The following is a 13756-nucleotide window of genomic DNA, read 5'->3' as shown; positions in this document are numbered from 1 at the left end:
GTTGCCTACCAACACGGGGATCCCGGTTCGAATCCCCGTGTGGCCTCCGGCTTAGTCGGGCGTCCCTACAGACACAATGGGCCGTGTCTGCAGGTGGGAAGCCGGATGTGGGCATGTGTCCTGGTCGCTGCACTAGCTCCTCCTCTGGTCGGTCGGAGCACGTATTCGGGGAGGAAGGGGATCTGGGGGGAATAGCGTGGTCCTCCCACGTGCTACGTCTCCCTGGTGAAACTCCTCACTGTCAGGTGAAAAGAAGCGGCTGTTGACTTCACATGTATGGGAGGAGGCATGCGGTACTCTGCAGCCCTCCCCAGGTCGGCAGAGGGGGTGGAGCAGCGACCGGGACGGCTTGGAAGAGTGGGGTAATTGAATTGGGCAGGTACAACTGGGGAGAAAAGGGGGGAACCCCCCCCCCCAAACAAAAAAGAAGTATAGGCTTTGCTGTACCTTTTTTAGCCGTGGTTTGAGTACAGCCATATTAGTTTCAGCAGAGCTTTGTGTTGCCGTTTTTGTTTGTTTTATGACATCCTCCTTTCCTCCGGTCGCCAGGAGCACCGTCAGACCCACGGGACGAGCCGCGAGCCCCTCCTGGAGAACATCACCAGCGACTACGACCTGGAGCTGTTCAGGAAAGCCCAGGCACGTGCCTCGGACGACCTTGTAAGAGAGAAAACTCATCCATCACCCTCCTCCCTTCGAACCCCCTCTCCTTTTTCCGCACCTTCCTGTCTCCTTTTCCCTCCCTCCCCCAGCTCGCTCTCTCCTCCTTCTCCTTAGCCCTCCGCAGTTGTCATTCTTTCCTCTCTTCCTCAGAGGAAGACGGAATTTTTCCGGGGCAGTTTTGGACCAAGCATCTTCTGAACAAAACGTTGCTTTTTTTTTTTTTCACCTGACTCCTCCGAGATTGTGCGCTGGGAATGGAAAGGTGTCATCGTTTTAATCAGGTTTTGTATGTCTCGGTGAAAAACTGGTCGCAGAGGAGAATCTTTTCCGCCCTTCACTTTTCTCTATACATGTTCAACTCCTCGCTCTTTTTTCGTTTTCTCGCTTGGTGATTTTTCGTATTGCCGGGACTCGGTTCTCTCAGCGGACACTCCTCGGTACATTTGTGGATTTGGCTAAAAGCGCGTCATATTTCAAACACAATCCCGCTCTGATCATCAGTAAAACACCGAAGAGCTTCGGAAAGCCAGTCCTTCACTTCAGCTTGGTGTGATTGGAGAGCTCTGTGTACGAATTTTATTTTGTCATACTCTGAAACCAAAACCCCGAACTTCACGTTCACTCTCTCAGCAATTTGGTCACGGTGTGCTTAGGTTTGGACACAGAAAGGCTTTCAAATGCTTTACAAATTCTGTGTCCATACCTTCCATTCATCCATCCATCCTCCATCCATCCATCCATCCATCCATCCATCCATCCATCCATCCATCCATCCGTTATTCTGCTCTCAGGGTCGCGGGGATGCTGGAGCCTATCCCAGCAGTCATTGGGCAGCAGGCGGGGAGACACCTTGGACAGACCGCCAGACCATCACAGGGCCAACACACACACACACACACACACACACACACACCTAGGGGCAATTTAGTACAGCCGATTCACCTGACCTACATGTCTTTGGACTGTGGGAGGAAACCAGAGCAGACACGGGGAGAACATGAGGACGACCCAGGACGACTCCCAAGTTTGGACTACCCCGGGGCTTGGACCCAGGACCTTTTTGCTGTGAGGCGACCGCGCTAACCACTGCGCCACCATGCTGCCATGTTCATACTATCCATCCATCCATTATCCAAACCGCTTATCCTGCTCTCAGGGTCACAGGGATACTGGAGCCTATCCCAGCAGTCATTGGGCGGCAGGTGGGGAGACACCTTGGACAGGCCACCAGGCCATCACAGGGCCGACACACACATACACACATTCACACCTAGGGACAATTTATTATGGCCGATTCACCTGACCTGCATGTCTTTGGACTGTGGGAGGAAACCGGAGCACCCGGAGGAAACCCACACAGACACGGGGAGAACATGCAAACTCCACACAGAGGACGACCCCCAAGGTTGGACTACCCTGGGGCTCGAACCTAGGACCTTTTTGCTGTGAGGCGACCATGCTAACCACTGTGCCACCGTGCCGCCGTGTCCGTACTAATCTGGAGACATTTTAAAAACACCGTTTTCATGTACAGAAAGGGCAGAAAGTTTCCTTGACACATTAGGGTTTTCCAGTCGTTTTCGAAAAGTTCCCCACTGTCCTCACTGAAACGGGAAACAAGAGAAAAAGTCTGAAGTCTCTTCTATCAGGCATGTTCACACAACTTGAGCCACCAGTCACATGACTCACATACAACAGTGTTTTCAAAAAAGCTCTGTTTTCGTCATCCTCACTAAGATGTGAACCTGGTGTTTTCAGATTTATCTACTTTGAAGAGCCTTTTCGAAACGCTCCATTTCTGGTAGTCAAAAACCCCGGCTTAGCGTGAATGGAAAGTGAGGGAAAAAAGATGTTTTCAAATGTATCTTTGTTAGTGGGAATGTATTCTCCATTCTCTTCATTCTTGGGACACGCCATTTATACGCCATTTCACCCAGGGTTAACTTTAGGTTATAATAATAATAATAATAATGGTCATTTATATAGCGGGCAGCATGGTGGTGCAGTGGTTAGCGCGGTCACCTCACAGCAAGAAGGTCCTGGGTTTGAGCCCCGGGGTAGTCCAACCTTGGGGGTCGTCCTCTGTGTGGAGTTTGCATGTTCTCCCCGTGTCTGCGTGGGTTTCCTCCGGGGGCTCCGGTTTCCTCCCCCAGCCCAAAGACATTTAGGTCAGATGAATCGGCCGTACTAAATTGTCCCTAGGTGTGAATGTGTGTATCAGCCCTGTGATGGCCTGGCGGCCTGTCCAGGGTGTTTCCCCGCCTGCCGCCCAATGACTGCTGGGATAGGCTCCAGCATCCCCACGTCCCTGAGAGCAGGATAAGTGGTTGGATAATGGATGGATGGACATTTATATAGCACTTTTCTAGACACCCAACGTGCTTCACAGTGAAGGGAGTAGCTCACTTCAACTACCACCAATGTGCAGCACCACCTGGGTGATGCACGGCAGCCATTTTGCACCAGAACGCTCACCACACATCAGCTTGAGGTGGACAGGGAGGACTCATTGATATGAGCCAATTACATGGTGGGATGATTAGGTGGCCAGATGGAGACAGCCAGGTTGGGAATGTTGCCAGGACACCAGGGGACCCCCTAATCTTTGTGATAAGTGCCATGGGGTCTTTAATGACCACAGTGAGTCAGGACCTTGGTTTAACTTCTCATCCGAAGGACGGCATCTCCTACAGCACAGTGTCCCCGTCACTGCACTGGGGCACTGATATTTGTTGTTGTGGTTAAGACTAGAGGGAAGACTGCCCCTTACTGGCTCACCAATACCACTTCCGGCAGAAACTCATTTTCCTGGGAGGTCTCCCATCCAAGTACTAGCCAAGCCCACACCTGCTTAGTTTCCGTCATTTGGCAGAGCCAGGGTACATGTTGGTATGGCTGTTGGCGTGGATAAGGGTTAAGGTTAGGTTAAGTTTAGGGTGAAGGTTGAGAGTTAAGGTTAGTTAGGTTCAGTGTTTGGGTGTGGGTTAAGTTTAAAAAATGATAAGGTTGGAAATGACTAAGGCGGCATCATCCGGACGATATGGAGTACAAACAGGAAGTCCTGTTTACTCTTCATAAGACTTTCTCCCCCACCGTGTCATCATGAGAGGCCTTCGAAGAAAATCTCTCTAAAGGAGTTCTCCGGTATCTACATTTATTTGTCTCTTTGCGTTATGAGTACACGGGGACCCCCCCCCCCACTAATTTCCTGGAGGGAGGTCGTGGATTACGTGGGGTGCAACCCGGACAAAAGGAAATACAGATGACATGCAGCTCCTCTCCCCACCTTCGAGGTGATTTAGTTTGGAAAAAGGTATGGCATGACTCGGTGTTCATGTGCTCCTACAAAGTTTCATATCAACCAATCACACGACACTTTGTAGGAACACATGAACACCGACACTTTGTTCCTGCGAAATTGAAGTGCTCCAAGTTTTTAAGATACATCAAGTGTTGTGTGAGTACGTGGAACGCCACGTTTTTTTGTCTTTCCTTGTCTTTTTTGGTCATTGCCTTTTCCTTTCCTCTCCTCCTTCTCTTTTCTCCTGTCTCTCTAACCCTCTCTCTGCCCCTCCTCTATGAATCCTCCTCACTTTGTCCCTTCCCCTCTCCCCTCCTCTCCCTCCTCCCATGCAGGACAAGCTTCGTCTGGCCGGTCAGGTGTCCGAGGGCAGCAACATGATCAAGACCATCGTGTTCGGCCGCTACGAGCTGGACACCTGGTACCACTCCCCGTACCCGGAGGAGTACGCCCGCCTGGGGAGGCTCTACATGTGCGAGTTCTGCCTCAAGTACATGAAGAGCCAGACCATCCTGAGACGGCACATGGTGAGGCGGCCTCTCCAGCTCCCGATCGCTCCCGTCGGGACGGCGTTTACTCCTCTCTGTCCACGTTCACGTTTGCAAGCAGTCGCGTTCCCTAAATCCCAAACCACAATTCCCTGAGCTTTCCCCACCTTTTGTAGATGTGGTCATGATCACGTGATGTTTTTTATTTGACCTTTCAAACAGAGGTATATCGTACTCGTTGCGAGCAAATCCATCATACATCATACATCAAAATCATCATACATCATTCAGGCAACATTATTAGTTTGATTTCGTTAAGGCAGGTGTCTTAAATAATACAATGAGAGGGAGGACAGTGGAATGGTGAGGATGCAAGGAGTAGAGGTGACGAAAGTGCACGAGTTTAAATACTTGGGGTCAATTGTCCAAAGTAACGGGGAGCGCAGGAGAGAGGTGAAGGAGAGTGCAGGCAGGGTGGAGTGGGTGGAGAAGAGTGTCAGGAGTGATTTGTGACAGAAGGGTACCAGCAAGAGTTAAAGGGAAGGTTTACAAGATGGTAGTGAGACCAGCTATGTTGTATGGTTTAGACAGTGGCACTGATGAAAAGACAGGCGGTGGAGCTGGAGGTGGCAGAGTTGAAGATAAGATTTTCATTAGGAGTGACGAAGAAGGACAGGATTAGGAACGAGTATATTAAGAGGGACAGCTCAGGTTGGACGGCTTGGAGACAAAGCAAGAGAGGCAAAATTGAGATGGTTTGGACATGTGTGGAGGAGGGATGCTGAGTATATTGGGAGAAGGATGCTGAATATGGAGCTGCCAGGGAAGAGGAAAAGAGGAAGGCCATAGAGGAGGTTTATGGATGTGGTGAGGCGACGCAACAGTCGGCTTTTGTCGCCCCCAGTCGGTTAGGTGTGTCCGGACCATTAGTTGGGTGATGAAACGTATCTGTCAGTAAACGTTGTGTCCAGATGAACTGATTCAGCTTTCTGTGATTATTTTCTTCAGTTTGAATTATAAACCTCAAAGTTTCAGCTTGCTGTGGGGAATCACAGACGTTGCCACTAATCTGTGCAGCTGCCTTTGCCGTGGGCATGTTGATGAAAGATTCTGATAAGGATCTTTCAGTAAGTTGGCTTGCTGGAGTTAATTTGGCTGAGCCCAAAAGGACGTCTGCGCTCTCTGCCTTGCAGCTGGTGGGAGGCAGTGTTACGTAGAGCACTGAATGACATTATGAGCACCATGATTTAATGCAAACACAGTGATTTTCAAACATAAAAGGGTTCACACTCCAAAAGATGCCATAGATTTGCGTAAGTGATAACTTTTATTTTTAGTGATTTTAATGCAGGGTTTTCAAACCTGCAGGTCCAAAAAAGCTTTTCAACTCCATTGAGTTAAAAAGCCCCCCCCCCCCCCATAAAAACCAAATTCAGCCACCTCCAAACAGTTTCCTAACTTTGCGTCTATATTGAGAGCCTTATGACTTCATGAAATGATTTTTCACTTTGACGTTTTCAGGTTTTTTCCATTTACTTATTTGTAAAACACCAGGTGTGGTTCAAACCTTTTGCCAGAATGGAAATTACCTTCGAAAAATAATTCTTGATCTAGAACAAAAAAAAAAAAACTAACCATATTTGTTCCAGCCTATGAAATTGTGCGTACATCATACAGCATTGCCTATAATTATCATCATCATCTGTCATTTGTTAAGTAATAGAATGTCCAAGATATTTCACCTTATTACATACCACAAGATTATTATCAGATGATTTAAAATCAGGACTTGTTAGATGATTGACCTCTTTGGTTCTACAGATCAGGACAACACTCTTACTAGCATTGTATTTGATATCATGCTCCACACCGTACATTAAAATCTCTTATTGTGATGGTATAATTTAATTTTTCTCTTTCACATCAAGGCAAAGTGTGTGTGGAAGCACCCGCCAGGTGATGAGATCTACAGGAAGGGGAACATCTCAGTCTTCGAGGTGGACGGCAAAAAGAACAAGGTGAGGGCACTCCTCTCATATATGGTGGCCTATCCAGGGTGTCTCCCCGCCTGCCACCTAATGACTGCTGGGATAGGCTCCAGCATCCTGCAACTCTGCTAAGGATAAGCAGCTTGGATAATGGATGGATATATATATATATATATATCATCAGCTACTTCTCTGGGGTCGGGTCGTGGTGGCAGCAAGCTAAGTAGGGTACTCCAGATGTCCCTCTCCCCAGCAACACCCTCCAGCTCCTCCTGGGGGAGCCCAAGACATTCCCAGGCCAGATTGGACATGTAGTCCCTCCAGTGAGTTCTGGGTTCTACCCCGGGGTCTCGTCCCAGTTGGACGTGCCCGGAAAACCTCCAAAGGAAGGCACTCAGGAGACATCTTAATCAGATGCTCGAACCACCTCAACTGGCTCCTTTTGACACGAAGGAGCAGCGGCTCTACTCCAAGCTCCCTCCAGATGTCTTAGCTCCTCGACCTGTCTCCAAGGCTGAGCCCAGACACCCTATGGCGGAAACTCATTTCAGCCGCTTGTATCCGTGATCTCACCCTTTCGGTCACTACCCAAAGCTCTTGACCATAGGTGAGGGTTGGAACGAAGATTGACTGGTAAATTGAGAACTTTGCCTTCCGGCTCAGCTCCCTCTTCACCACAATGGTCCGGTACAACGTCCACATTACTGCTGATGCTGCACCAATCCACCTGTCAATCTCCCGCTCTATCCTACCCTCACACGTGAACAAGATCCTGAAATACTTGAATTCCTTCACTTGAGGCAACAACTCATCCCCAACCCGGAGGGAGCAATCCACCATTTTCTGCTAGAGAACCATGGCCTCAGACTGGGAGGTGCTGACTCTCATCCCGGCCATTTCACACTCAGCTGCAAACTGCCCCACTGCGTGCTGGAGGTCAGTTCTGATTAAGCCAACAAAACCACATCATCTGCAAAGAGCAGCGATGCAATTCTGAGGTTCCCAAAACAGACACACTCCTCACCTTGACTGCGCCTTGAGATCCTGTCCATGAATATCACAAACATAATTGGAGACGAGGGACGACCTTGGCGGAGTCCGACACCCACCGAAAATGTGTTTGAATACGGATGGACACAGGTCGCACTTTGGTTATACAAGGACCGGATGGCTTGTAGCAACTGCCACAGTACAGCATACTCCCGCAGTACCCTCCACAGAGTGCCCTGGGGTACACGGTTGTAAGCCTTATCCAAGTCCACAAAACACATGTAGACTGGCTGGTCAAACTCCCATGCCTCCCTCAGCACTTCCACAAGGGTAAAGAGTTGGTCTGTTGTTCCACGGCCAGGACGGAATCCGCATTGTTCCTCCTGGATCCGAGGTTCGACAATTGGTCTGAGCCTCCTTTCCAATAAATAAATAAATAAATAAATAAATATATATATATATATATATATATATATATATACACACACACACACACACATACATACACACACACATATATATATACACATATATACACACACATATATATACACTTACATATATATATACATATATATACATACATATACGTATGTATGTATGTATATATACATATATATATGTGTGTGTGTGTATAGGTGTGTGTGTGTGTATATGTGTATATATATATATGTGTGTGTGTGTGTGTATATATATATATATATATATATATATAACTTTGTTAAAAGAAACCCTCAACAGTAGGGAAAGTTTTCAACAAATAAGGAGCAAAATAATCCAGTGAGTCAAGTAAATTCTTTATGAGACAGTACAAGCCTGTTTCATGCCATAAGCAATCATCAGCAGTCAATAAAGCCACTCGTGAAAGAACATCCTTTTATATATACGTATATGGCCAATTTGGGTAAACTGGCTGGATATCCACTTTTTTATTTTTACTAGTCACAGTTCCATTGCTGAGGGGGCCAGGTTTTGTTAGCCATTTTACGTCTTAACAGCCGTTAAACAAAGTAATAGGTTAACTGTGAGCAGTTTGAGGTTAAGTGCGTTCTGGGGCCTCAGTAGTAAGTGTGGAGTGAGGGGATACCATCACCCTTGCACTTTCCCAACCTGGGTTATACCAGCTATCATTTAATCTATTACCAAAATATGAGGCGACTGCATTTCCAGGTACAGTGCCACATCCCTTACCATCATGGTTGCTGCCACCCATTGCTAATATGTTGTGCGACATATTTTCCCCCATAGATCTACTGTCAGAACCTGTGCCTCCTGGCCAAACTCTTCCTGGACCACAAGACTCTGTACTACGACGTGGAGCCTTTCCTCTTCTACGTCATGACAGAGGCAGACAACACGGGCTGTCACCTGGTTGGATACTTCTCCAAGGTTAGCAGGAATCCCTAACTACCCAATCCTCTCACTTTCTTCACTTTCTTTTTTTTTGTTCGTATGTTTTATATGTACGTATGCTAATAAAGACAAATTGAATAATTGTTGGCAACCATTGTACAAAAGGAATCTTGCCCAGTACTATTTTTGTTAATGTCAGTATGATGCTGACAAGCATACAGCCACACACATCATACCTAGCCATACCCAGGCACCACAGTGATGCCTGGGTTATTCAGTTCAATTCAAAACTTTATTGCAGACTGAGGGTCCATAATGGAAAGACAAATAGGTAAAAGACATCCTAGACAATACACAGAGTAAACATAATAAAATAACATAAATGGAACAAGTCAGTGTGTTATAAGAAGGCAGCTATACCAGTGGTCCCACTGATTGGTAGCGTGTGGTACTGTGTCTTATATTAGTTAAACTCTTGATGATTACATTATCAGAATCACTGAGCCGGCAAATAAATTTATACATGAGATTTCTTAGAAGAGCCTAAAAGGTACTGACTCCTGCAGCCACAAACATTTCACTTGCACTACACCATCTAGGTATTTTTAGTAGTATTCTCATAGCATCATAAGCTACTCGAAGCCTCTGTAAGCTTGCTTTTTTATAGTTTGACCACAGGTGTGCAGTATAGAGTGGTGTACAATATGTAGTTTGACCACAGGGGAGCAGTATAAAGTGGTGTACAATATGTAGTTTGACCACAGGTGTGCAGTATAAAGTGGTGTACAATATGTAGTTTGACCACAGGGGCACAGTATAAAGTGGTGTACAATATGTAGTGTGACCACAGATGTGCAGTATAAAGTGGTGTGCAATATGTAGTGTGACCACAGATGTGCAGTATAAAGTGGTGTGCAATATGTAGTGTGACCACAGGTGTGCAGTATAAAGTGGTGCATGATATATAGTTTGACCACAGGGGTGCAGTATAAAGTTGTGTACAATATGTAGTTTGACCACAGGTGTGCAGTATAAAGTGGTGTACAATATGTAGTGTGACCACAGGTGTGCAGTATAAAGTGGTGCACAATATGTAGTTTGACCACAGGGGTGCAGTATAAAGTGGTGTCCAATATGTAGTTTGACCACAGGTGTGCAGTATAAAGTGGTGTACAATATGTAGTTTAACCACAGGGGTGCAGTATAAAGTGGTGTACAATATGTAGTGTGACCACAGGTGTGCAGTATAAAGTGGTGTACAATATGTAGTTTGACCACAGGTGTGCAGTATAAAGTGGTGTACAATATTTGGTTTGACCACAGGGGGGGCAGTATAAAGTGGTGTACAATATGCTCTGGACAGAGACCTCTCCACACAAACTGAACACATACCAAACTTGCATGACAGAGTGTTTGCTTGTGCGTACATCATGCAGCATTGCCTATAAATATCAGCATCATCTGTCATTTGTTAAGTAATATAAGGTCCAAGATATTTCACCTTATTACATACCACAAGATTATTATCAGACGATTTAAAATCAGGACTTGTTAGATGATTGACCTCTTTGGTTCTGCATCATGACAACACTCTTACTAGCATTGTATTTGATATCATGCTGCACACCGTACACACAACATATATCAAGGAGCTGCTGGAGACCAGCACTACAGGGACTAAGAAGGACAGGGTCATCTGCATACATGATATGGTTCACCAAGGTATTACCCATCATGCACCCAGTGTTTCAGGCTTTTGTTATTGGTTGAGTCAGACTAAAAGCATTGGCTGTCTGGGGTGCCTCTGTCATCGCATGGTTAGAGAACATGCCACATAGTTGAAGCATTGCCAGTTCAAATCCAGCCAGTAACCTGTGTTGCACGTCATATCCTTCTCTCTCTCCTTCATTGTCATGTCTACCTCTTTACTGCACTGTCTAATAAAAAGGTAAAATACAAAAAAATAAATAAATAATAATAATTGGCTTAAAAGACAGTACAATGATGATCACTGATCAGTAAATAAATCCAGTGGTATTATTTTCCATTTTCTGCAGGAGAAGAACTCTTTCCTGAACTACAACGTGTCCTGTATCCTCACCATGCCTCAGTACATGAGGCAGGGGTATGGAAAGATGCTTATAGACTTCAGTGAGTACGAGCACCCTATGTGTGTGTGTGTGTGTCTGTCTGTCTGTCTGTACATGTTCCATTATACGTGCGTTTTGCTTGTCAGCATAAGACTAGTCTAAATGTTCTGATCTTCTCTGGTTGATTACGACCAAGGATTTTCTCCAATGTGCAAGTTTATTCAGAAATCAGGCATTCTGGGGGAGTCCGGGTATCATGGCAGTCTATTCCGTTGCCTATCAACATGGGGATCACCGGTTCGAGTCCCTGTGTTACCTCCGGCTTGGTCGGGAGTCCCTACAGACACAATTGGCTGCGTCTGCAGGTGGGAAGCTGGATGTGGGTGTGTATCCTGGTCGCATTAGCGCTTCCTCTGGTCAGTCAGGGCGCATATTCGGGGAGGGAGGGGGGACTGGGCGGATAGCGTGATCCTCCCACACGGTACGTCCACCTGGGGAAACTCCTCACTGTCAGGTGAAAAGAAGCGGCTGGTGACTCCACATGTATCGGAGGAGACATGTGGTAGTCTGCAGCCCTCCCCGGATCAGCAGAGGGTGGAGCAGCGACCGAGACGGCTTGGCAATTGGGGAGAAAAAGGGGGGGGGGGGCAAAAAAAAAGGTCATTTGGTGTGTGATCCCTTTCTGAGAAAAACAATACAGCGGCTTGTGATTTGGAAATGGTGTTTGTTAACATCACGATTTCATATCCTCATATTTTTGCTGTTCCCCTCCTTCCTACGTTCTCGGCAGGTAAACAAAATGCTGTAAGTTGGTCACACATATAGATACATGAATGGGTAACAAACAATTCTACTCACTGTCTGATTGGTTCTGCAAGGTTACCTGCTGTCCAAGGTCGAGGAGAAGGTCGGCTCACCAGAAAGACCTCTGTCTGATCTTGGCCTCATCAGCTACCGTAGCTACTGGAAGGAAGTGCTTCTGCGTTATCTCAACAACTTCCAGGGCAAAGAGATTTCTATCAAAGGTCAGCACCGGATGGCATGCTTCAAATTCGGTTTTACCACAAGAGTGATCCAGCTTGTTCAGGAAGCAAGATAACCTATCTGAGGCAGGGTTCCCAGAGCTCTTTATCAATGGGGGGGAATTGATGGGTTTTCTATTAAACACCTCAGATAAAGTCTGTAGTTAACATAGGTAAACAAGATTTAGACTTTTTGTTATGTAAAATAAAACTAATTATCAAATAGGATTCCCCATTCTCCCTGAAAAAAAATCTGGAAATTTATAAACCAGTTTTCCAGTTATGGAAAAATTGATCAGCTGTCCTGGAGATATTATTTAGATCATTGAAATTTTTCAAGTTTGGTGATAAAATTGTATTTATACCTGCTGAGGTTGCATATTTTTAACATAATTTTAGCTGTGATCCACTGAGATATGACATCAGTGTGTGAAGTTTGGGTGTAAGTTCAGTGACCTGCAAAAAGTTACACAATCCATTTAAAGACTGCTGAGACTTCCCCTGGTTGTTAATATTGAATCATATGACCTTCTGTCAGCAACGCTGTCATGTTTAGCCAAGCAGAAGTCATTGAGAATGGATATCTTATGAAGAGTGGGAACGCTGTTAAACCTGTGGGGAATTCTGAAGCATTTTAGTGTAGAAATGCTAGCTCTGGGTGTCGGGGTAGCGTGGTGGTCTATTCCGTTGCCTACCAACATGGGGATTGCTGGTTCGAATTTCCATCTTACCTCCAGCTTGGTCGGGTGTCCCTACAGACACAATTGGCCGTGTTTGCGGGTGGGAAGCCGGATGCGGGTATGTGTCCAGGTCGCTGCACTAGTGCCTCCTCTGGTTGGTCGGGGCGTCTGTTCAGGGAGGAGGGGGAACTGGGGGGAATAGCGTGATCCTCCTACACGCTACGTCCCCCTGGCAAAACTCCTTACTGTCAGGTGAAGAGAAGCGACTGGTGACTCCACATGTATCAGAGCAGGCATGTGGTAGTCTGCAGCCCTCCCCAGAGGGGGTGGAGCAGTGACCGGGATGGCTCGGAAGAGTGGGGTAATTGGCCATATGCAATTGTGGAGAAAAAGGAGGGGGGGTCCAAAACAAAAGAAATGCTAGCTCTTAAAAAATGGCCAATTGTCATATAAGCAATATTCACACAGAAACCTAACTTTAGCTTTTTACTCTTATCAATCATATTTATACTTCAAACTTTGTAAACATAATTTCTATTAATGAAAATGATCTCATAGGGCAATACGTCTAAATTTCATAAGCTTTTGTTTGCCACAGAGATTATTTCAGGCGTTAAACCAAATCCCATTCATTTTTCCCATAGAGACCGAGCAATAAGAACCCATATTGGAGATGTTCCAGGTTAGCCATAAAAAAAAACTGATCCATGACTACCCTGTTTGGCCATTAGCTAATCATCATGTGACATCATGTCTCATAATTATGCAGATTATCATTTCAATCATTGCTACACCTTCTAATTTCAGCAATAAATCTCCCCTCTTTTGTCTCTTTGATGATTTGTGAAATCAGGTGGAGTAATGAGAAAATACTGTATGTGTTCTGTGCCTCAAAATATGGTTTTGACCCTTCATGCTTTGAATATGCCTCTATTTTATCTATGGAAACTAGACATCGCATATCTGCAGATGATAATTTATCAACATATCCATTGTCAGCAACCATGACCATGATCAATCTACCTGCATCAACAAACTCTTTTGTGAAGATGCATGGAAAGGACTTTGATGGGTTTTTTTCTCTATTATTCTGATTCTGAAGCTATCAGTGAACAGTGGGTGGTCTACTGGTTCCCTGCTGTACTCTGCAGACTCGTGCTGTTCTTATAGAATGAGGACTG

At 45.8% G+C, this 13756-nt stretch overlaps 1 protein-coding gene across 2 annotated transcripts in view; it reads left to right on the top strand.

Moving 5' to 3' along the window:
* LOC130133234 (histone acetyltransferase KAT7-like) overlaps positions 1 to 13756 on the top strand; it is a 29945-nt gene that overhangs the window by 11897 nt on the left and 4292 nt on the right. For both annotated transcript variants that reach the window (XM_056301961.1, XM_056301960.1), the window contains exons 8-13: positions 550 to 639; positions 4300 to 4491; positions 6381 to 6470; positions 8679 to 8819; positions 10841 to 10934; positions 11752 to 11898. In XM_056301961.1, the coding sequence (XP_056157936.1) occupies positions 550 to 639; positions 4300 to 4491; positions 6381 to 6470; positions 8679 to 8819; positions 10841 to 10934; positions 11752 to 11898 (754 nt within the window). The remainder of the gene's footprint in view (positions 1 to 549; positions 640 to 4299; positions 4492 to 6380; positions 6471 to 8678; positions 8820 to 10840; positions 10935 to 11751; positions 11899 to 13756) is intronic.

Source organism: Lampris incognitus, unplaced genomic scaffold (genome assembly GCF_029633865.1).
Source record: "Lampris incognitus isolate fLamInc1 unplaced genomic scaffold, fLamInc1.hap2 scaffold_252, whole genome shotgun sequence".
Classification (NCBI taxonomy): domain Eukaryota; kingdom Metazoa; phylum Chordata; class Actinopteri; order Lampriformes; family Lampridae; genus Lampris; species Lampris incognitus.
The sequence above is the reverse complement of the archived record's forward strand: the minus strand, read 5'-3'. Positions and strand labels throughout refer to the sequence as shown.